General features: G+C 53.3%; 1 protein-coding gene across 7 annotated transcripts in view; it reads left to right on the forward strand.

The window, feature by feature from the left end:
- Positions 1 to 23,217, forward strand: part of LOC105697253 (transcriptional-regulating factor 1) — a 263,174-nt gene that overhangs the window by 215,516 nt on the left and 24,441 nt on the right. For all 7 annotated transcript variants that reach the window (XM_012420399.1, XM_012420401.1, XM_012420405.1 and 4 more), the window contains one exon: positions 2,902 to 3,165. In XM_012420399.1, the coding sequence (XP_012275822.1) occupies positions 2,902 to 3,165 (264 nt within the window). The remainder of the gene's footprint in view (positions 1 to 2,901; positions 3,166 to 23,217) is intronic.

The raw sequence follows: 23,217 nt of genomic DNA on the forward strand, positions 1-23,217 counted from the left end.
ACCATTTTTTTCCCGCCTCCCTCGGAAAGAGCCTCGCCAAAATGAAATGCGAAATTCTGGGGAAACGCGTCCTGCCCCTCGAACGCTCAAAACGTTCCCCTGAATTAATGCGCCTCCTCCCTCGGAGACGTATCTCGCACCTGCCAAATTTCCTCACCGCGACACATTTCCCATTTTCCTGAAAGGTCGAGAGGGAAACGTTTCTCCGTCGATTCTCTGCGGTTAATAATTCCATGTACCCTCGTCGGTGGTTTTAATTGTCAAGGAAATATGCCGGCAATGCGAGCACCGAGCCGATCGAGATGTCTTAACCGTTGCGGAATTAATTCGTCGCGTTAATTATTATTACTGCGGTCGCGGTACGCATCCTCGGATGTGAATGCGGGGGATGAAAAGGAGGTCGCACCGTTACGGGGGAGAGTACGTAGAAAATGGGGAGAAAGAAACGCCCGGGTGGAGAAATGTCGACGCCTTGTCAGGGTTGGTACCTTTCTACTTTCCTTCGTGGTGACACATTTTCCTGGGCCTTGTTTTTACAAAAAAATGCCCCAGTTCCTCGCTAATCGTGTTTTCGAGAAAAGATTCGTCGGGGGTGCGAAACCCCACCTGATACACCCCCGCCCGGGCGAAAGGGTTGTTCCTCGCGAGCTCTTTTAAGCCGGGTTTCCATAGCCCGGCGCTTTACAATTGGAACGTTAATTTCTTTTAATGACTCGCGGGGGTGTCCGACCGACATTATTAAGCGAGAAATATTTTTCCCTCTCCGAGCGGCAATATACATAACTTACCCCACCCCGCCAGACGTCCGTTCCCTCCCACGATTCAATTTCCCCCGGCATGAAAATCTCGGAAAAATGATTTCCCTGAATTAACCGGAGAAGCGGCCGACATTTCAAGAAGAAACAACTCTAATTACCTTAGGGAATTAATTGCGAAAGTATTTTTCCATCTAAAGATGGAATTTGCTGGCTCGTCGCGGGTCCTTATTACGTCCCTATTACTCCACCCTCGTGTCCCAATCAACGCCTGATTGGTCAATGAAATTCCGCGCATGTTCGGCCGTGGGGTTCAAAAGCAAGGATTCAAAAAGGGAGGGCTACGGGGGAATTCCTTGTCGTTAATTTCATCACCAGGAGTGAGCCACCCTTACGTCGTTATGGGCCAGTGTTTCTAAATGGAAAAGAAAATGGAATTAAATATAACGGGACGAGTGGATCCTAGCAGATATTAAAGGCGATTTATAGAAACGAGGAGTCGACAAATTTGACTTTGATCCGAGGGTAGGAGTTAAAGTCAACGATGGGGATGCACATCCTCGGGGCGGTGACAAGCTCCGGCCAGGGAATGTAGAAATGAAGCTTTAATAAGGTATGAGTCGGATTGGACTGGCGACCACCGCATTCCCAGCAGTAATTAACAAATCCAATTTTAATCAGCAGTCCAATCCGGGTCGCAGCCAGGGTGGCGCGTACTTTCCGGAGATAATCGTTATACCGGGACGTAAAACTGATTACCGCTCCGTTTTATGATCTAATTATTTGCACTACGCGGTCCCAATAGGCACATAATTCCCGACGCGCTGCGATTACGCGAGCCGAGATAATCGTTCGATTTTGCGCTTGGGCTCGCCTAAATAGAGGAGGATAAATAAAAATCTAGACCCGGCCTTCCTTCAAGCAGCCTGAAATTGCGCCGTCTGTGTAATTCGAAAACAATCAAGAAATGCCACGCGTCCGCCATCTTGCGAAGTCCCTTTTCACCGGAAATAACGTCCGCGCTAAATCCATCCTATTTCCTGCTCATTGGAGAAAACGCAACGGATTATCTCGCGAGCGAGTGCGGATGCTGCGGTACCTCCGCACCGTTTAATCGGTCGGTGATCCACCGCCGCTACAAAAGTGGACGCGATCGCGCAAAAATTGGCAATAACGGGGAACGACACGGATAAAAAGAAATGACACAGATTCGGTCCCGGATTGCGGAACCGGCGCGTGCAGCTGCAGCTGCGCCGTGCGGGGCCGCTGGGAATGCAAGTGTAGGCGTGGAATGGTAACGCGGAATCGTTCGCTGGAAGCATGGCTGCGGAATCGATGTCGGGATCCCTGGATACCGTAAAATAAATCCACCCTTGGATAGGTAAATCAGCTGCCGTAAAAAACTCTCTGATCACTCTGGGCAGGTAAACGTGTAAATATCGACAGGAGGTAGGCGAAGATAGATCCTGGTGCACTTGGATAAATAAATAGAACTTGAAATCGGCTTCGCAATTCCAAGATGGACGTTTCGGTGTCTCGCCCCAGGAGTGTCCATCTAGCTGAGATGATCGCATTTTTAATGGCCTGCAGACGTCCCGGTGGTCTGGCCGGCATCGTGTCTCCGCCTTTACGAGTCGGCGGGAAGAAAAAGAGGGACGTTTCTCCCTGTCCGTTCCTTTATATCGCACGGGAAGAGAAATTACTCGGCGGCGGGCACCCGGCAGCGTTTTGCAGGAAATAATTCCCGTCCGGAAGGGCCGCGATAGTAATTAGCGAGAGACAGGGAAGGACTTGTCCGGGGTGCAGGGAACAACGCTGCGACGACTGAGATCCGCGGGGTCTTAAATAAAACAGGGAAAAATAATCAAAATCACTCTTGCAAAGCGCCACGTCACCTGGCGTCAGCGACGACTGCCCGACGATGCGGTTTATATAAAAATGACGAATATCATTTTCATAAAGCACCGTGCCACCAGGCGTTGGCATCGACTGCCTGACGACGCGGTTTATATTAAATTAATGAAAGTTGTTGTTGTAGAGCACCACGTCACCAGGCGTTGGCATCGACTACCTTGTGACGAAGTTTATATAAAACTTACGAAAATCATTGTTATAGAGCACCATGTCATCGTACGCATTGTTGCAGAGCGCCACGTCACCAGGCGCCAGCAATGACTGCCTGACGACGCAGCAACTGGAGCTGATACAGCAGATCATGCAGCAGACACAGCAACAGCCCAGCACCCAGCAGCACGCGACGCCGGCGGCCGCCGTCGCGACGCAGACGAAGACCCCGAAGACCCCCGTGAAGACGACACCGTCTCCGGGTGCGACGCCGACAACAGGGACCTCCGGGAACACCGCGGGTGCAGGGTCCAGCCCCAAGCCCAAAGTCTGGAACCATGGCCAGGTGAGTGCCACACCAAGGGACACTTCACCTGCACTAAAAAGAAAAACAGTTGACTCGAATAAATATGCCCCGCGACAAAAAATTAAATACGTCCAAAGAAACGTCAAATAGTGTAAACGAAATTCGTTTAAATGAACAAAATAATTGTTTTTTTCAGTTGTGCATGATTCAGGCAACAATATATATCCATTGCACGTCAGCTAATTTTTTTTTTGAGAGTAGATCCCTCTTGAAGCTTCCCCAAATTTTCCAATGAACGAATGTATCGTTTGTACAGTATCGATACGCAACGACTCTTCCCTGCAATCATAACAAGTCTCGAATTCTTCATAATTCCATCGAAGTTGCCGAAATTTCTTGGGAAACTGGGAGAAATTGGTATTTTCGAAGCGTCAAGTGGCCAAAGAATAGGTGTATCTACAATATTCCTTAGATAGGTGCCCAGACTCCGGCAAGTTCCCGATCCTCCATCTGTCCAGAACCTAAGTGGAGGCAGCGTTAACGCAAGATCAGACGCACCTACCGGGTCGTTAATAACGTCGTAACTACGCCGACTGGCACCGATAAAGCATCGATTATGACGAGGTCGAGCGACTCGACGGAGGACACCCGGCTGACGAGGGGAAGAAAGTTCGAGCACCGTCGTCAGGGTGGGACGTCATCCAGAGCTGGTCGGCGCTCCCAGGGGGCATGGGGCGGGTCTGGGAAGTTATTAAATTCGAGTTCCATCGGTACGCGAGAACCCGGCGAGAGCACGCGCTTCAAAGAACGTTCGTTTCGGTCGTCGCGGCAAAGACGTCGCCGTAATCCACGTCGATTTGATTAAGAGAACCTCCTGGAGGGAGCCTCCTCTTTCCCAGGAAGGGGACGAGCTTTGGGGTCAGGGGGTGGCGGGGTGTGCCGACTGGTGAACTCTTCCTCCAAGACTTAGTAATTGCGCCTGAATATGCGAAAATCTCGACTCGGATGGCGTCCAGATTGGAAAACATTGAGGCAGGTCTTGGACCCTCCCTGGACCTTTAATTCCGCCAGCTGACGGCGCGAAGAGCTTTCACGGTTTTATTCCAAGTTTTTTAATTAACAGAGATACATTGATTACGCCCCTTTGTGGGCGGAGGGGCGCTGCGGGGGCTTCCTTTGCAAGTCAGATGCACTTTGTATGTAGTTCGCCTCGAAAGATCCAGCATCCGCGGAAGTCGTCGTCAGGGCGACGATATAGGGAGATGAAGCGAAGGCTTCCATCAGCGCTGATTAGTTTCCCCTCGGGATCGAGTGGTTTTAGCCGAGAGAGGTAAATCCCGAAACTTTCGGCTATATGGCGTTCATTAGGGCCAAGTCTTGACGCCGGGGTTGCCAAAACTTGACCCAATTTGAGCGACTAAGAGTCGCGCTCTCCCCTAGAATGAGTCGCCTTTGGTTTGTTAAAATGAAATCGTCGAGACGGAGTCCTTCTTTTCTGGATTTATCGTCGCGGAGACGAGACTCCGGAGTTACCCGGGCCCTGACGGGGCTTCATCGGCGTTGATTAGATTTTCCCTGGGTCGAACGGTTTTAGCCGGGAAACTTAAAGCCAAAACTTTCGGTTATTACGGCAGCTGCAAGGCTGACAGAGTGTCGAGTCAATCTAACCCAGGCTCTAATTATTCGAGGGTTCCCCGAGACCCGGGAAGAAGCTGTAATGCAAGTGCTCGGCAATGGACCCGACTAATTAATTACATCGATTCCTTGCCGTATTGAAACTCGACCAAAAATTACTCCGTCTCGAGCTATGAGAATTCCACGATTACAAGGTGCGAAAGGAAATTCGGCCTTTCTTTGGTGTACACGTCACTGGTTTAATTAAATTTAATTTCGTTTAACGAAGGGGGAAAAGGATACGATCCCTCATAATCCTAGATTCCGAATCCCTGAAACGCTCGTAACGGTTTAAGACGAGTCCTCGAGATAATCGGGGAGATCGGGCGAGCTCGGGAAGAAGGTTTAAATCCTCGATGATGGGGGACAACTCTTTGCGGTGGATTCGCAAATCCTCCGTCATCGAAGGATTAAAGAATGGTCCCCGAGATAAAAGGAAGTGTCCCGGAAAGGTGCAGACGCGATGGGACGAGCGGACGTGGCAAAACCGCGGTCGGATCGAGCCTCGTTATTTCCACCCGGGTGAAGTCTGCAGGATTTTGCAAGGGGTGGAGATCCCCTCTTCGACATCCTGCGTCCTTAACTCGTCGACCAGGACACGGGAAAAATTAAGATCCAAAGCCAATGCACGGGACCTGCCAGGATCCGGGATTTCAGCGCGGATGGGACTTGATCTCTCGACGAGGAGCCGAGACGAAAGGATAAAAGGATCCCTTTGAGGCCAGGTCCTGCAGGGACGCATCCGGAGCGAGACTCGCCTCGCCCTCGCCCTGGGCCCTTCCAGGCGAAGGACTTTATGTGGGATTACGAGTCGGACTCCTAAAACCGATGAGACTTCGGGTCGCTAATTGCGTCCTCTTTCTCGACGTCCGACCTTGTGCGAGATATCGTATGGAAACTGGGACCAGGAGCCGAGTCGAGTCGGACCGGGAGAGGAAACGGAGGAGACGGAGAGTCCCCTTTGAGCGAATCTCTTTACGGCTCGACGCATCGGTCGCAAAGGACCACTTCTATCCGAAAGGAGCGGCCGGCGATCACGCCCGAAGAGCGAATCTCTTCCGCTAGCCTAACTGCAAAATGTGATTGCCGCGATTGTTGCAGAACCCAGTGGCCCGACATACTTGGATCGCCGTTTGTCCACGGGGTCATTAAATTCCTCCAGAGGAGGATTTCTATCCGGGTCCTCCGAAAGACCCCAACCCACCCGGCCATTTTTCCCCGGATTTCGGGATCGCTAACGAACGCGTCGCCAAATGTCCCGGGAATTAAGGAACCGCGACAGGCGACCGAAAACTGGTTCGCCGAGTGGAGAACAAAGGAGCCGGAGAAAGGCTTGGAGGGCCATTGTCGCGCAACGGAACACACGCCGGACCCGGTGATCGCGGCCGAGAGTGGTTCCGAATGAAATTGGGTCAGGTCGGGCTCGGCGGGAACTGGTTTCCCACATTGTCGCAAAATTTCCCCGAAATCCGCCTACGGCCTGCGGCGTCGCAACTTTCGGTCGGCCATGTTGAAAGCGGAGCCCCGCGAAGCCCTGCCGAAGTCCGATATCACTTAATTAGGACCGGTACTGGTAATTGCGAGCGGCCATTAAACAATGTTACGACAGAGCGAACCCGGCCTGGGTCGCGGCGAAATCGCGGAATAATTCCACCTGCAAAGGTGGAATTAATTACCGACTCTCCGAGGTCGCGGTCACTTTTTAAACCCCGCAGGCGGGATTTCGTGGCGACAAAGGGCGGCCGCCATTTTATCTCCTAGGCGCCGCGTCGCCGGGTCGCGCTTCTTCATCGGGCGCGGATCGCGACTCGCTCAGTCGGTGTTTGGCCGCCGACGCAGACGGACCTTCGCTCGGAACTACGTCCCTAGATCGGACGTCGTTACCTCAACGGCATAATAACCAATGGCCCCGCGGGGTGGGTTTACCATGGAAAACGCCGATGTCCCTAAACAGAGTCGGGAAACTCGAGGAAATCGATCGATCGGTCTTTTAATATGCATGAGATCTCCGGGAGCGCTAGTGTACCGGCTCTCTTTCTTCGCCCTCGGGAGGACTCCCAGGGGCGCGGGACCAGGACCCCCGGGAATACCGGATGCTCGTCCAGGAAAATTGCCTGCAGTGTCTAAAGTTGCACCGCCAGCTGTCTTCCGAAGGGGTCGGTGCCCTCCTTCATCCGAATTGCACCCACGTACTCCGGGAATCGGAGATGGACTCGGCCGAAAAGTCGGCCATGACACCCGCCCGCGCTCTGTGAATTTAGATCGCGCCCCCCGATGTCTCCCCCTGCAGGACTTCCGGCGATCCTTTGGCTCCTTTCGGACTCCTTTCGGCGATCCTCCGACTTTTTGGAAAAATTCAGTGTTTTCCAGCCGGGAAACGTTTTTTCCGCGATCAAGTTCCGTTCAGTAAATTTCCCCGGGGGTGAATTTTGCTTCCCACCCTGAGAAAAATAAAAGAAATATGGCAACAACGTCCCGCGATTAAATACGTCTAAAGAAATGTCAGATTTAATTAAGAAAATTTGTTTCAATAGATAACAATTAGTTTAAATCAGCGATATCAATTTTTCTTTCCAAGAAAATAATTGTTTCTTGCAACCGTATATGATTCAGGCAACGATATGTATATCGTACAATATATTGGTTTCAGCTAACTAATCTTTTTTCTCGGTGCAGGGGTGGCATAAAACGCAACCCCTCGTTTCCCCGTAGAACGGGCGATATCGCGTCCCACTTGTGGCCTGCTGCATCTCCGATGTGGACGGTTCTACTCGCCGAGAATAATACGCAATCTCGCATGAACGGCCTTAACGTGACAAACGACGGGAATAAGAATTACAGCCGGTCGTTACGACGGAGCGAGCGCGAAACTACGGGGGCGGCTCGTAGTCGTTTGCACCGTCGTAAGTCCGCGAGGCCGGCCGACTGTTCCGCCGCGGAACGGCCGCGCCTCGGCGCCCCGTCCTCTCCGTTTAACCCGCGCTCCTCTCCCGGAAATTCTCCGGGAAAAGCGCGTTTTCCGAATGACCGCAATCGGGCCGTGCTCCCTGCACTTGAATCCTCCGCACCGTATTGCACCGCTCAAGGGGAACTCGGGTTGACTTCCGGTTTTATGGGGGGTTTGTTTCCCCGTGAGACCGGTCCCCAGCCCTTGCTTCCCTCGAGATAAAAATCCTCCACTTCCGGGAGTAAAGAGCGAAATTACCGATTCGGCTTTCCTCGCATTTTCTCCAATTTTCTGCAATTTTCGTACTTTTACGCGGAAACTTCTTCAGACGTCGAGATGTGTACAAAGGGATCTCGCAATTTCGAATCCGCCGAAGTAGGAAGTGCCGCGCGTTACCGGGGCGACTTTCGCGAGGCCCGAAAGTCGAGAAGCCTGCCACGCGGCTTTCTCCGCGGGGGGTTGAAAGGACCCCCTTCGCAGGGGGCACAAACAGGTCGCGGCTTCCGACAGGAGATCGCTCTCTCCGCAACGAATCTTCTCACAGTAAAGTCACCGGACGACCTCAGACCCCCTCGAAAAGTGGCCTGAAAGATGCCCCCGGAAACCTGCTCCGCGTCAACAGGCCCCCAGCGAAGAGGCGACCCCCAGCGGACCCGCGGAAGAAGTCCTCCCCGACCCCCCCAAGAGGAATCCCGGCCAATGGGGTCGAGTGGTCTCCTGGCCGGGAACCAATCGCGACCCCCCCCCCCGAGATCCGTTAACCCGCGGCCAAAATAAAATCCGCGTCCGGAGTTTTCAAAATCCGGGGCGGAGAGAAGCGACCAGCTGCTCGGCGTATCCTTCGACTCGCCGTTGGCCAGTTTTTCGGACTTTAAAGGGCCGCTACCTCGCCCGACGTTTTGTTCCCGTGGGATTTAAACGGAAATCATGCAAATTCTCCTCTCTCTGGGTCAGGGAAAACCGTTGGTCGAGGCGGCGGGTTCGCTGGGGGTCCTGCCGGTCCAGGTGACGTCGGAACAAGGAGCGTCTTCCTCTTGTTATTTCCAGCGCATCCGACGCGCCCGTTCCGTGTCTCTTCCCCCGGCCTTGTTTTGTGTTCTAGGACGCTTCCGGTTCCGAGGGATAATTCGTCCTTTCTTTTTTCTACCCGTTTCCTTCCTGCTTCGCGGAGTCAGGGTCTGCCTGCGACCCGGTGGCCTCGTTCCCGGTCATCCTGATTTTTAATTCCAGGTCCAGCGATTTTACAAGCTCCCTGGTAAACGTCTCCATCCAGAGCTACCGGAGAGACGCCGTTTGGAAATAGGTCGGGGGGCGTTTATCGGGGATAGATTCTAAGCCGAGGGAGAATCGCTCCTTCCCGTTCCCGGGCAGGAAAACAGCCGGGGAAGTCATAAAGCGACGAGGTCCGTATCGACGTTACAGGTCTTTCTCGCGGACCCGCCAATGGCGCGTCCCGGATTGATCCCTGCGGCTCCGCATTCACTCTCATTCCGCGTTTTGCTCCAATCCGGGAGCCGCGACGTCGCGAGCTTCGAGGGCTTCGGATGAGGCCCGAGTCTCTCCGGGATTTCCTCACCTTGCTCCCAACTCCCGTTCCCGATTCCCCTTTCAACGGCCCTACTCCCGGTGGCCTTGCTCTAGGGATCCGACTCCTCTTCCATAATGCGGACCCGGAGATCACCGTCAGCCTCCACCTCGACCTCGCACTCAACGCCTTCCACGACCCGACGTGACGGCGACGTCGTCATCAGAACCCTTCGTCAGGTATCATCGATGGTTCCATTCCTTCTCTCAAAAGCAGCATCGTTGCAGGATAAAGCTACGGAATCTGGGACCCCTTTATCAGTCATCCGGCGTCAGCGAGCTGAGCCCTGCCGATGGACCCGTCGAATGGGTCGGCGTTCTAGCTCTGAGAAAAAAGATGACTATACTGAACAAACATTGTTGACATATACATCGTTGCCTGAATCATACATCATTGCAAGAAACAATTGTTTTGTTGAGAAGAAAAATGATATCATCGATTTCATCGAATTTCGTTTACCCTTCCTGACATTTCTTTGCCCGTATCTGATCGCAGGATTTTGTTGTAGCAAAGCATATTTCTTTGAGCTAACTTTTTTTCTCAGTGCTAAGAGTCCCATCAATTGTTTGCCAGACATCCCCCTTACGTTATCAACGAAACTCGTCATCGGGTGTCATCGATCGTTCCTTTCCCTCCATGAAAAGCGGTATCCTTCCAAAGAGTTAAAAGATAAAGCTACGAAATCTAGGACCCCTTCAACAGTCATTCCATCGAATGGGGCGATGTTCCTGCAAAACTCCCCATGTAGTCCCATCGATTGTTCGCCAGACATCCCCTACACGCGCGGGGCGGTTGTTAACACAAGACGTAATTGGAAAATACTTGGCGAGCTTCGTTCCAGACTTCTCCCGTCTTCCTCCCCTTGTCGACTCCGAGCTTGCCTTCCGGAGCCGGGATACAGGGTCCTGTTATTGCAGGAACTCGCTCCTGGATTTTCGCGACCTCCGAGGAACTTTGTCGCTGGTGTTGGTAGAGCGTCCTTTGGTTATCCTGCGGGAGAGCCCATTTTTTTAAGATTAAGAGGCCGACCGATTCCGGCTCGCTGGACCGCGAGTTTGGGCAAAGGGGAGCTCGTTACCACGTCCCGAAGTGGACGTCGTTTGATGTGTCCCAATTCTTCGACCGGTCCACCGTTTGAGAGTCCCACCAGCCATTGTGTCGGGCGGGCGAACGGACGGGCAGAAATGCGGCTAAAACATCGAGAGGGCCCTAATTGCGAAAAAAGTGTCGAGTGCCCTAGCGGGGGCTGGAGGCCTCTCCGAATTAAAAGTGGATCATCTGCTTTGGGGGAGCCAGGTCCTTCACATCTCGAGTCGCCTGGGCTCCCCTTCTGGCACGGAACAAACCCTCGGAATAATTCCTCGTACCTACCGGCACCAACGTTTACCGAAAACGGCGTTTTGGGGTGCCAACCCCCAAACTGATCGGCCGATTGAGAAAACCTTCCTCATCCTTTCAATCGATAGCAATCTTCGGATTTTCCTTGGACGTCCTTTTCGTCTTTCGACTACTCCTCTGTTTGAACGACGCTTCAACGCCGACGAGTTCTCCCGGCGACGAGCGGTACGGTCCGTTGAAACAGCTCGAAATTCTACCAAAGCTCGCAGATTCGACCGAAAGCCGCTTAGCGTTCAACCAGGCCTGGGGAATTATGAATTTTCCGACTTCGCCGCCATTACCGGAGCGCCAAATATCGTTCCGGCCTGGTCGGGCTCCTGGCCAAACGAGATCGGCCAAGTCGGCGGATCGTCGATTTCAAAGCGCACCGGAAGTACGTCTACGAGTACTCCTATCCGATTTCGAGTGCCTAGGGTCTCCCCTTGTTCAAAGTGTCCCGCGAGTGGCGCGGAATTAATTACTAAGGAGCTTCCCGCCAGGGCGAGGAGGGAACTCGCTCCCCAGGGAACCGGAGGCGTTCTCTCGAATCCCGACTTGAAAGAGGTGCCCCTCCTGGCCTGGCGAATTCGATTTCGGGGAATCGGGGAATCTCGAAGACGGATGAAGTGCACCCTTCGAACTCCTCCTCGCCGTTTCCCCTCTTCCCCTGGGACTCCTCTCTATCGGGACTCCTGCAACTTCCTCCTCCACGCTCTTCCAAGAATTTCTTTTCCGACAAACTGCGCCCGCTCCTTTGCCGAATTAATTTTCCCCGCTCTCTGGGTACTCGAATCCGGGGCGGGGTTTCCCCGCGTCTAATTCCCTCGACCGGTATAAAGGAAGCGCGCGTTTTTCCGGACGATTAGAAATGATCGCCGGCACGATTGCGCCCCGGGACATCACAGGTGGCGAGGGGAAGCAAACGCGGAAAAAGTTACGCGGAATGACGGAAGTTTGCAGGTAACCTTGACGAGATGCGATTTTTGCCAGAATGGAGGAAACGGGCCCGGAAGGAAATTGGCTGAGTTTTCCTCGCGGGGGGTCAAGCTCCGCCAGAAAGGGCGGAGCCGCTGTTAGGGTCTCGTAAAAACTTAATTCGGTTAGTATTCCCGACGTGGAAACTTCCCAGCACCCTCCCGATCCTTCTCGACTGTTCCTAGGAACCTGTAAAAATTACAGAAAAAATAAAAACCTACCCAAAATGACGAAGATAGTTCTTGAAAAATTCGAAGAAGTACCTGCGTAAAGAGAACCGGGTAAACCTGGGGTTTACCCGGGGTTACGGCGTACTTCTTCATCCCGGGTTTAATCATCCAGTCACTGATTCACGGAGGGCAAGGCACTTTAATCAGCGGGACGGATAACGAGGTTAACGAGGAAACGAAAATTCGGCCGTTTCGCCCGCCGCGCGTGAAAAATGGCGGAAGGGCGCGGCGCACGCTTGCTCGGATAATTCAATACTTCGGGGTGCGGGGCTGAAATTACGGAGCCGCGGTCGAGCCAATCGTAAATTATATGTATATACGTAATACGCGTTCCGAGGAATCCGGCGGGAGTCGATGGGATTGCGAAATATTGTCCAAAGAGGGTGGAACACTCGGGGGTTGCGAGTCGGTAGTCTGGCCGTGGCGTAGGAGCGAAAACACGCCCGGACATTTATTCGAGGCGGGATTAGCGGAGATTGGTCGGATAAAAAGCGCGGCCGGGAAGTACGAATATAAAGAATCGATAAATCCGCGGACGCTTTTACGGACTCGTTAATACCGCGGCCGCAATCGCGGCCAGCCATGATCGAGGGGGTCGCGTTTCCGCCCGCGGAAACCATTGCGAGCCGGCTTCCCTCTAATCCCTGAAGCGCAGACTCGTTTTCGCAAAAAAAGATGCACCTCCGCGTGCATAATTGTGCTCCTCTGTCATATCTGCATACTAACGAAATAATATAAATAATAAAAAAGAAAAAAAATTTGCCATGCCGGTAGCCGGGATTCGAACTCGCGCCCTTTCGTTCGGTAATTCCAAGTTCCGCTCGAGCTTTTCCGATTTTCTGACGGGGATGGAAGTATAAAAGGGATTTAGAAGGGATTCCTGGACTCGTGAGCTTTTTCAACGTCCGCTCATGTGTGTATCCGTGTTGCCAGGACGGACGGAAGAAAAGGAAAGGGGTTGCGGGGAACCGGACGAGGGGAGAACGGGAAGGAGAAGGAGAACTCGGGAGAACGCAAAGCCGAGAGGACACTGTCGATGTCCTAACCTCTCGTGTCGAGCGCAGAGCCAATATTTGTAATTGGTTGGCGTCCGCTATCCGGAACAGGGTCGCAAGCGCGATTCCGCCATTAAGCGCCGCTCGACGTCCGATCGGGCTCTGCGTCGCTCCGGGCTCCTCCATTTTTCCGCGGACTTAATCGAATCCACCGTGCAAGGCTCGAGCCGAGCTTTACCCGCGTTAAGTCGAGGGCCTCCGGTGATTTATTAGCGACGCGAACGACTATTAATAAAATTGAAAGCGTGCTTCCAAAGGGTGAGAGGTGGGCGCGACGCCGCCCCAAAAAGTCGGTTTTTGAAATTACTCCTCAGAGTTGAATTTATCTTAAAATGTACGAGCTTCCTCTTCGAAATATCTGTCAGAAATTCTTCATCGAGATTTCTCTAAAAAAATCAACCCTTTTGCTAACAGTTCGAGAGATGCCGATCACTAAATCTGCCATTTCGAGTCCCGGGAAGAGGTTAGGTCGCCGAAGATACCTCACACCCTATTGAGAACGATTCCATCGGGTCTTAACGCGGGATTTAAGCCGCGAATAGTCCGACCTAACCCGTTTACCCCGAGACGAGGGGAGGTGTTCGAGCGAGGGTTGATTTTTCCGAATTAACGGACGCCCGGAACCAGCCGAAACCATTCCTCGGAGATATCCTTTCGGTCAGCCAAAGGAGCATCGGTTGGAACAGGCTCTTCGGGTCCGCCGAAAGAATTTCCCTCTTTGTAACTTTTCCCGAACGAACCCCTCGACGGGGCGAAAGCCCCTCGACTCGGTTCGCGGCGCGAAAGAAGTCGCAGGGGCGAGACGCAACCCCTTCCCGAGTTTCCGCGACCCCCCACGAACCGGATCCCAGAGGGGCCAGGAATGACCGGTGGAGTAGGGCGAGTCGCGGGGTGCCGTCGTAATTTTGACAAAATCCAACCTGAGTTAGTCTGTCCTGCCCTGGTGACACGGTGCAACGCGATACGACCGCCCTCCTGACAGCTGTCCAATTTGGAGAACGATCCAAATCGCGGCGATCGGTCGACGCCTTGTCGACCCTTTCGCGAGTCGTCGCCGACTGCCACGAGAAGTCGACTGTTATCAAACCTCGACCGCCGTCAAGAAAAATCGAAAGATACAGCCATCAAGAAATATCCACATGAAAGTTCCTGACGCCAGCAGGTGCCGAATTCAGGAGTATCATAAGCGATAGGATTCATCGAAATTCAGGGAATAAAGGGTTTGATCGGTGGGGAGGGGGACCCATTCGAGGGTTCATCGTCAAGATTCCATTGGAGCTCGCCCGAACGCGATGAATGATCAATGAGGGTTCGTCGGCGCACCTTGGACGAGCGGATCAAAGCGAAGGATCCGATCTATTGGACGTCCCATCGCGTCGATCGGAGTTAGAGACGACCAATGAGGGTCGTCAATGCCCATGGCCGAGATACGCCATCGATCTCCGATTGATGTCCCCTGGGTGCGCGAAGACGCGATCTTTCTGCCTTGCGATCGGTGTATCGAAACAGGGTGACGTCTCGTGACATGGACGGATACAACCATGGCTGGTATGCCCATCATCAGGGCCATCATCGGCACCACCATGCCCATCATCCTCCCCCCCTGGTCCAGCTGCAGCAGGCGGACTACCTCTACAGATTCAGTCTACAGGTAACGCGGCGGTCGGCGTTCTCCAGCCGCCATGTTGGTTTCGGTTTCCAGAAGTACCTTCCGGGTTCCCGACGCATCCTCTGACGGAAAATGGCGACCACGGATCGTCCTCCGACAGGCGGACAGGGGGTGGGCGGAATTTATCGCGCACCAAATTCTTATCCGATCCCACGGCGAGTTAACTCCGCGCAAATTAATCAAACTCGAAACGGTCGGACGTGTCCGTATGATTTTATAGCGTCCGCCCGGTACGCGAGCAGCATCCGCAACCAGAAACTACCCCGTTGCCCCCGAGCCGCCCCTCGACGTGCCGCCCCCGTGGAACGAGCGAACCCCGGCCGAGCCAACCCCGAATATGCCGTGCCTTATCTGACAGATAGATATGTGCCGAGTTATGTGTTACCTGCGAGAAATTATGTCCGGGCCGCCCCCGGGGGCCGCTCGTTTCCCGAAGCTACCGGCGCATTACGCTCTGCCAAACGGACAAAAGACGATTCCCCTTAAAGCCGGAGCGCGCCGTAAAACAACCGACTCGAAAGAGTCGAAAAACTGGAACGGGTCTTTCGAGGGGCGAAATCTCCCCCGCGAAGACAAAGGAAGAACGAGGTGTGCCGCGAATAGCAAAGCGAGGAAACTTCCCAAGGGGTGTCTCTCGGCCAGGTTTCGGAGGTTAGGGTCGACGCCGGGACTCGTTCCCGGAGTTTCGGAAGTTTCCCCACGGAAGTTGCATTTTTCAACACGCCGAGGTCGGTTGGAAAAGTCCTGAGAGGAAGTCCGGGCCCTGGGGTGTCCGAATCCGGGGGAAGCGTGCACGGTTGTCCAGGGGGTGGATTTTGGGGGTGGGCTTTCTCCTGCGAAGACGACGCCGGGGTTGGGAACCCCCTTTGGTATGCCGGAGAAATATGTACGCGATGTTTAATTACTAGAAAACGGCGTGCCGACGGCGGTGCAACCAAGGGCAGGGGGGGAATTCAGCGACATTAATTACTAATTAGTTGCAAAAAAGTGGCGAAAGGGGCCGCAATCATTTTCCGCGCGCCGGGAGGAGAGTCTCCGGCAATTAGCCCGTGAGTAATTAGCAGTCAAAATGGCGGCAATTACGATGGTATTATCAGTGCGGGGAGGGTGCCGAGAAACGGCTGATGGGCCGCCAAGGGATCTCGGGGCGGAGGAGGACGCAAGAGGGGGACCGACGAAATGGGCAAGCGAGAGGAGAGCCTAAACAGCAACGGTAATTCGTTCGCTGACAAAAGGCCCCGCCGGAACAATGGCGTCTGCCTTCCGGCCGCGCGCGATTCCGCGCGTTCCCCGTGCTCGCGTTGACGCTGAACGCGGGGCGTTCCGGAACTCCGCGTGCTTGATCGATCGCGACCGTCCGGAAAAAGTAATTGTCGCGAGTTTCCGCCTCCCCCGTCCCCCGACCGCGGTGCAATAATTGTCGAGTGCCGATAAGAACGTCCACAACCGGGATTTTCGCGAACAATGTGCGCCGCTTGCGGCCCATTGGACCCGTTTCGGCCGCCACGACGTCGTTCCGTCCTCTGAGCTCGAAAGACGTCGTTGGGACTCGATTACGATTGGCCCTAACATCGTGACGCCGCCATCTTGACCCGTCCTATCCAATAATCCCAAGTATTTGAACTAAACGCACAAATTTGTTCAAAATTCGGGAAAAAAAACCTGCCAAAGTCAAGGCAACGCGACGATTAGTTAGTATCTGATAATTCCGAGTATTCGAACGAATCACCTGAATTTATTCAGAATTCGTTAGAAAACCCACAAGAAATCGCAACAATACTCGGCGGTTAGCTGACCACGTGGGCGCCGCCATCTTGAATCCTCTCACGACGCGCTCCCCCGAATTACCGAACGAAGCTAATGGAAATAATCGAGATCAATAAACGAAATCAACGGGATATATGCAAATATATTTTTCGGGGAATGTATCGAAATGCCCGGAAATTATCCACGAGCTGTGTCCGCGCGTCGGCGGCGCGTTTAATTAGGGCGATACTTTTAATCCATATTTCATGGCTGGGAAAAATATTCATTTGCGGGGTATGACGCCGTTTATTATTTGCGAGCGCGCATCGCTCGGCTGGGAAGAATTTTGCATACGTAATTCCCGGTAACGAACACTCGTGATAATGAAAATTCACCGGAGAGGGGAGGAGAGAAATAAATACCGCAAAATCGCGATGAAGTCGGACTCGGGGCCCATAGAGGTACTCAATGATCTCGCAATGTCGGATTATATGGCTTTCGAACGGGCAGATACTTCTCGGGGACGATTGCGATCGGTTATCGGGTAATTTTATTAGCGGACGCGCGTAATCAGCGCGAACGCGCGATATATCGCGGATCGTAAGTTTCGATGGACGAATCAATGGCGCGGACGTGCATCGCGGGCATGTACAGGTAGGTTATGTACGATGCACACCGGGCGATATACCGTGTACCTCGACGTGCATAAATATACGCCCGGGAAACTTGCCCGCTCCTCCGGCTCTTCGGATTGAACCGAATAATTCGCGGTACTCGTAGAAATTGATGGTCGTGTAATGTTGCGAGGTTAAGCGGTACCTGGACCGTGCAATGTTCATTGCGAGGCAAACCCGAGCCGATCGGACTGCAACGAGATTTTTATTACGTCTAGGATTAAACGTAGAATTTTTCTGCGAGATTTTCATTACGTCTACGATTAACGTCGAATTTCTCTACGAGATCTTCATTACGTTCGGATTAACGTGGAATTTTTTTTGCGAGATTTTTATTACGTCTACAGTTAGCGTGGAATTTTTTCGCCGTAATGGATCGGCCGATTAGAGGGTTCTCCCGGTAAGGGAGGGATACACCAGCGCTGGCAACGTAACGAGACAATTTCTCGGATTAATTCGCAAAGGTGGATCCTTCTTCCCGCCGGTTTCGCTCGCGTCGGGTGGCCAAAGGGTTGCAAATTTAATCCCCAAAATGCGATCAGACAAGGCATCCCCACCCGCAGCCGAAGCGTACCGGAACTTCCCCAAAAGGGAAGCTCCCCAGCGACAAAGTTGGGCGCCACCTCTCTCTCTCTCTCCCTCTTCCAGGCATCCTGAATAATATTTCGAAACTTGAGGGAAATTCTATTACGCCGCGGCTACGGATACTTCTATCCGGGAGCGACGGATTCCCGAAGGATCCTCACGGTGGTCCTGAATGCGAAGTGAAGTCCCAGGAAGACCATGAAGACCCAAAAAGTCCCCGAAAGAGCCCTGGGGAGGATTATCCCCGTGGACTCTCGTCATCTGACGACCTTCGAGGCTCCGGTCTTCGAGATTGAGCCGTGAGCAGAATGTTTATGGGGACGCGGTGTAATTACCGAGTGGGAGCCGAGGCTAACGGCGCTCCTGGCATGGGGTTATATTGTTCATAAGACCGGCACGCCATGTGCCCCGGGAATTTATGGGAGGTGGCCCATGTGCCGCTTTGCCGAAACCCGCGACGGATTTTCCTCTTCACCTCCTCGGAGCGCTCGGAAATGACAAGCAATTACCACCGCGATATCACAAAATGCAAATGAAGAATTTTTTTCGACACCCCGCAAACATATCCATTTCATATCAGTGCCCTCTTATCTCAGAAATTGGCATTTTAACCGGAGTGTAGGTAAAGAAAAAGATTTCCCATCCGGCGGTCATGCACCCATTTATTTTTGCTACACCGAGAGAAAGAAAAAATTGGCTGACTGATAAAACCCTGCGTTCAAATACGTCCAAAGAAATGTCAGGTTTAATCAACGAAATTGGTTTGAATCGATAACAATTAGTTCACCTCAACATCAATTTTTCTTCTCGATAAAATAATTGCTTTATTGCTATGATTCAGGCAATGATATATATATGTTTGTTTCAGTCTACCAGTTTTATTTCAGAGTGTACTTACCGAGGGTGATGAAAAATTAAATCCGTCAGGTAGCATCTGCGGAATGAACCTCTTCTTCGGCAAAGGCAAGGGGAAGTTCGCGATCCTTTCCACCCCTTAACGAGGGGATGTCTGAATCCAGGATAGTCGCCAATCGGAATTCCAATTCCTGGCGTGGAAGACGCTCGCCGGTTTGATTCGCTCGAGAGCCCGAGCTATACGTGCGGCTGCTTGCGGCCCCGTTATTGCCATCCGGGGAGCCCTAAATGGCAGGAACGACGTTCAATAGGAAACGTGAGATGGAGCTTATGTACCGGGGCCGTGGGGCGGCCTTATTATAAATTAAGCCTTTCCTACAAAATTCCTAGAGCTCTCAGCCGGGCGCACCGCGTTAGCCTCATCGCCCCTTCGCGTATTCGCTTTCCCGCATTCCCGGGAACGAGCTGCCAAGATGGAAGCTTCTAAAGCCCGGTTTTACATTGCGACGGAGGGAAATACGATGCTCCGAGAAAATTCGTTCAGCTCGTCCGGTCCTAACGAGATCTTCCCGAAGAGGGCGTCGCGGTGTCGCGTTCTATCCTCCCTCGCTTCATACATTTTCAATTAAAATAAATTCCTAACGAGATGTAACCTTCTATTCCATTCCCTGAGCGATAGGGACGGGGTAATTCCCACGTAACTCCGGGTTCTTTTTTCCACCTTCGCCCTCGAATTAATTAATTAAATCGACCAAGAGCGGCGCAGCGTTTCCCGGGAAGTAAAACCGGGGGTCTTGATATCAAGGTACGACTTATTCGTTACTTGGTTTCCCCCGGGGTTTGCCGTCTCCTCGGAGGGGCGGGAGTCGCGAGGGACGCGGAAAAAGTGCGGAATAAATCGCGAGGGGGGAGGGATTCCGTCTTGGGGCGGCATTAAGGACTTTAAGGTGAATTTTCTGAAGGAAACGTCAGGACCCCCCGGGAAAGTCGCGGGCATCGAGACGAGGAATCCAGTTATGATGCTCCTCCTTCGGGATAACAAAAGCTCCCGGTCGTTCCGCCGTGGAAACAAACTGTAAGCCCTTTCCTTGCGTCCCCCCGGCCGCCATCTTCGTAGCGGAAGCTCTCTTCTTCATTTCCGGTCTTCTCTTGGCGGCGCGCTTATTGACTCTGAAAACACCAGGAGCGGATAAACGATACGATGGATACTCGTCGGGGTGTTTCCCCCTTCCTTCCCTCTTTTTTCCTCTTTCAAAGTCGACTTTTGAAAAAGCAATCGCTCCACGGTAAATAAGGATAAAAGTCCGGCCGAGAAATTAAAGCCGCTCGCGAGGACCGCCATGTTGGACAGGAGCTTTGTAACGAGACTACCGTGCGAATGATCCCACGTGGTATGATCGAACCGCCACTAATAGCCTCGTTCCCCCTCGATTTTTTTCCCATTCGTCGAGAAGTGCATTTCCGGCTTTACTCCCTTTTTGGGAGTAAACTTCGCAAGCAGGGCCGGCCACTCCGCGCGAGGGTTGATACGGAGTCCGAAGTCAGAGCCGCGCTATCTGCATATCCGAGGAACGGCGGCCATTTTCTCGACAAATATAGCAAATCGTTCGATATCCATCTCGAGAGTAAGTCAAATAGAAGGACGTAGCGAGAAGTTCCCTCGGTCCGGGGAATCGATAGGTACGTTTGGGTTCCCATTTAATCCGAGAATTTTCCATCTCGCGGAGGTGGGGCGCACCCCTTGCCCCTCTATCTCCTATTTATTCGGGCCGAAGGGCAGGGAATGTTTTCAGATTGAAAATAATCGGAGCTTACGAGGGGTGCGCTCGTAAATTTCGAGCCCTGGCCATTCGCGATAGGTGGCGGTGCCCGATTGGCTTGACAAAAATGCCGGTCTATCGGGGATGGTCACGTGTGAAAAGAGGGATTAGGGCCATCCGATAAGGGATAGTAAGAAAATTCACCCACCCCTCGGCTAGGTCGCCCTATTGCCTCTTATTTACCCCCTCCATCCGCTATAGGAGGGACTTCTATTTCATCCACCCCCTACATTTCCACCCCTTGCTGCTCCTTACCTTCGCGGTTCGTTAGTCCCGTTCGGGGCGAATTTTAACGGGAATCGGAGGAATCCGATTAAATTCAATTACCGTAATTCACTGTAGTTTGCTCAAGCAGGGCGCAAGGGGGGGGGGGTAGTCCGAGTCGTGGTTATAATCCGAAGGCTCGGTGCCTTTAATTTCGGTCGCGAAGTACGGCTTGTTTAGGACGTTAAACGGACGGAAGTCGGAGTCGGCGAAGTTGCGGTAACGCGGCCCTCTCTCTCTCTCTCTCTCTCTCCCTCTCGTACCCGCGGAGGTTAGGTTTACGCTTTACTGATTACTGCTGCGCCGAAGAGACACGGACCTCGGGGGCGTTGAGATAAGAGAGACGAGAGACGGCCCGGAAGCTGAGTAGACAAACTGTCTCCAGCCTGACAATTGTACTAATTGCACAGCTGCGTACCTAGCCCGCCGACTCCGCCCGAGTCTAACCTCCTGCCGATTCTGCGGTCCCTTCTCTCCCCCTCTCCCTCCCTGCATTCTGCGACCTCGTCAGGACCTGGTGCAAGAAATTCACCACGTGGACCTCGATTCCACCGAGAGCCGGGAAAAAAAAATCCCACAGGATTTGCACCCTATACGCCATTCTCGTTTCACCCCCGACATTAGTGCAGGTTCTCGGTGGATTTCCCGGTTAACCGTCGATAGGGTGGAAAAACGCTCCCAACAAGAATGGTCGAGCACGTAATTCGGAGTAACTTTTGTGGGAAGTATTTTTAGATATCTCGAGCGGTTGCGACACAAAGGTTGTGCGACGGTCCCTCGGCGGCTCCGTGGGCGCATAGTTGCCGGTGAATAGCGCGCGCTCTCGAGACCTACGCGAGACCCAGTAATCGGCCCTGGAATTTCCAGCAATCGGATCCCCCGACGCTCGGCCAACTGAATATAGGCACGGGTTCCGAGAGTGCCGGCTGAATGGCGCGCCCTACGGTAGGACACGAGCGAACGACTCGAAGACAATGCAATTATTCGCAATTACCGCGTCCGTCCGCGGCGCGCCGAATTATCCCATTCTGTTTCTATTACCAGAGCCGGACTGGCCGGTGGGGCAGCGATACAGGGAACAAGACGCCATCGAAGGGAGAAATTAATGGAACCGGTCCCGCTCAACGACCATTCCCCGATTCCGTTTGCGGTCCGCCGCGAGAGCCCTCGCGAGTTTCCAGGTTTCCAGTTCGTCGCGAATACCCAAAATCGTCCTGGATTTCTCGACCAAGCCGTGCTTTCCGAGAGCAAGTCGCCGGATTAAGCTCATAACCGGCCGAAATCGACGTCCAGGCGGAGGCGTCCTCTTCTTGCGCGCCGCCATCTTGGGTCCCGCAAAAGGTGCTCTTAAACTCTTCCCGTCGACGCGAAGCGCGGGATTAGAAATCGATCCGCATCCTCTGCTCCCCTCGCCCCCTGGAAAGCCTTCGCACCCCCTGGAGACGGGTCCACCCACCCCAATCGTCCTCCGCAATCTCAGACTCCGAGCTCATACCCTTAAGTGTCCTCGGCTTCGATCCGCCGCGTCGCGCCTCCACCTAATGTCCTCGACAACGCGGAGACGAAGAGCGACCCGGAGTAGGCCGAACAATTCCCCCCGGGGGATGATAATTCGAATCCGAGGATCCGAGGAAATCCGAGTAACGAAAGCTCTTCGAAATTGGACCCCCCCCCCCACTCCCCCCTGAAAATTCATTTCCATAAAAACGCAATTCGCAACAGGGTGGATTACCGAGGTGGGGTCGTAATGCCGCGGGGATCCCCCGTTTCGGAAACGTGTAAAATCAAAAATTTACATTCCTGGGGGAAAACGGAGGGCCCTAAAGGGGATAGAAAGGCGGGATGACGTTTTGAAGCGGTGTAATATTTTCGGAATATGTGCAGCGTCGAGTCGGGCCGACCCCGTCAAAGGGACGGAATGGAGCGGCGGACGACGAAACGCAATTACGCCGTGACGACCGGCGTTTCTCGCGTAATCTCTTTCTTTCTCCGGACCGCGCGAAAGGAGCGCGCGTGTCCCGGCTTGCCTTTCGCGTTTTATAACGACGTTAGCGCAGTTAAAACGCTGACGGAGTTGTTACGACGTCGTTACCGTTTGCGTCTCTCGGAGACGCCGTATCGGGGCCGCGGGACAACGAGGGCTGGGGAATTGCTCCATCCGAATGATCCGACTCTCTTCTGGACCCGCGGCGAGAGGTTCTCCTCCGCCAGCGGAATGGGCAACATGGCGACTCCTGAATTTCCCTAAATCGCCGCGATGATCGCCGCCGTGATCGCGCGACGTCTTGAAATTAAGGCCGGTCGTCGCGCTCCGTTTCCCGGACGTTTCATTTTTAAGCGCCCCCTTGTTTATTTCCCTCCACCGGCGTCGCGTGACACGCCTTTCATTTATCACGGCCTAGATTTCCCGGCGGATAGAGTCGTCTTTTTTCGGCCCGGCCGGTGTCGAACGTCCCGGTGCTGCCCTCTCGGCGGAGGCGGAACTTCCCCGAAGTTCGACCCCGGACTCGAGCGCTTCTGGCTGGGGTCACGTCGGCCGGGAAAACAAATGGAATGGAAATGAAAAGAAAGATTAAGGGCACTTCGGTTATCCGATGTGCCGGGTTCCCCGCGCGGCCACCACTAGTCGCAAACT

Source organism: Orussus abietinus, unplaced genomic scaffold (genome assembly GCF_000612105.2).
Source record: "Orussus abietinus isolate OABI.00-Male unplaced genomic scaffold, Oabi_2.0 scaffold42, whole genome shotgun sequence".
Classification (NCBI taxonomy): Eukaryota; Metazoa; Arthropoda; class Insecta; order Hymenoptera; family Orussidae; genus Orussus; species Orussus abietinus.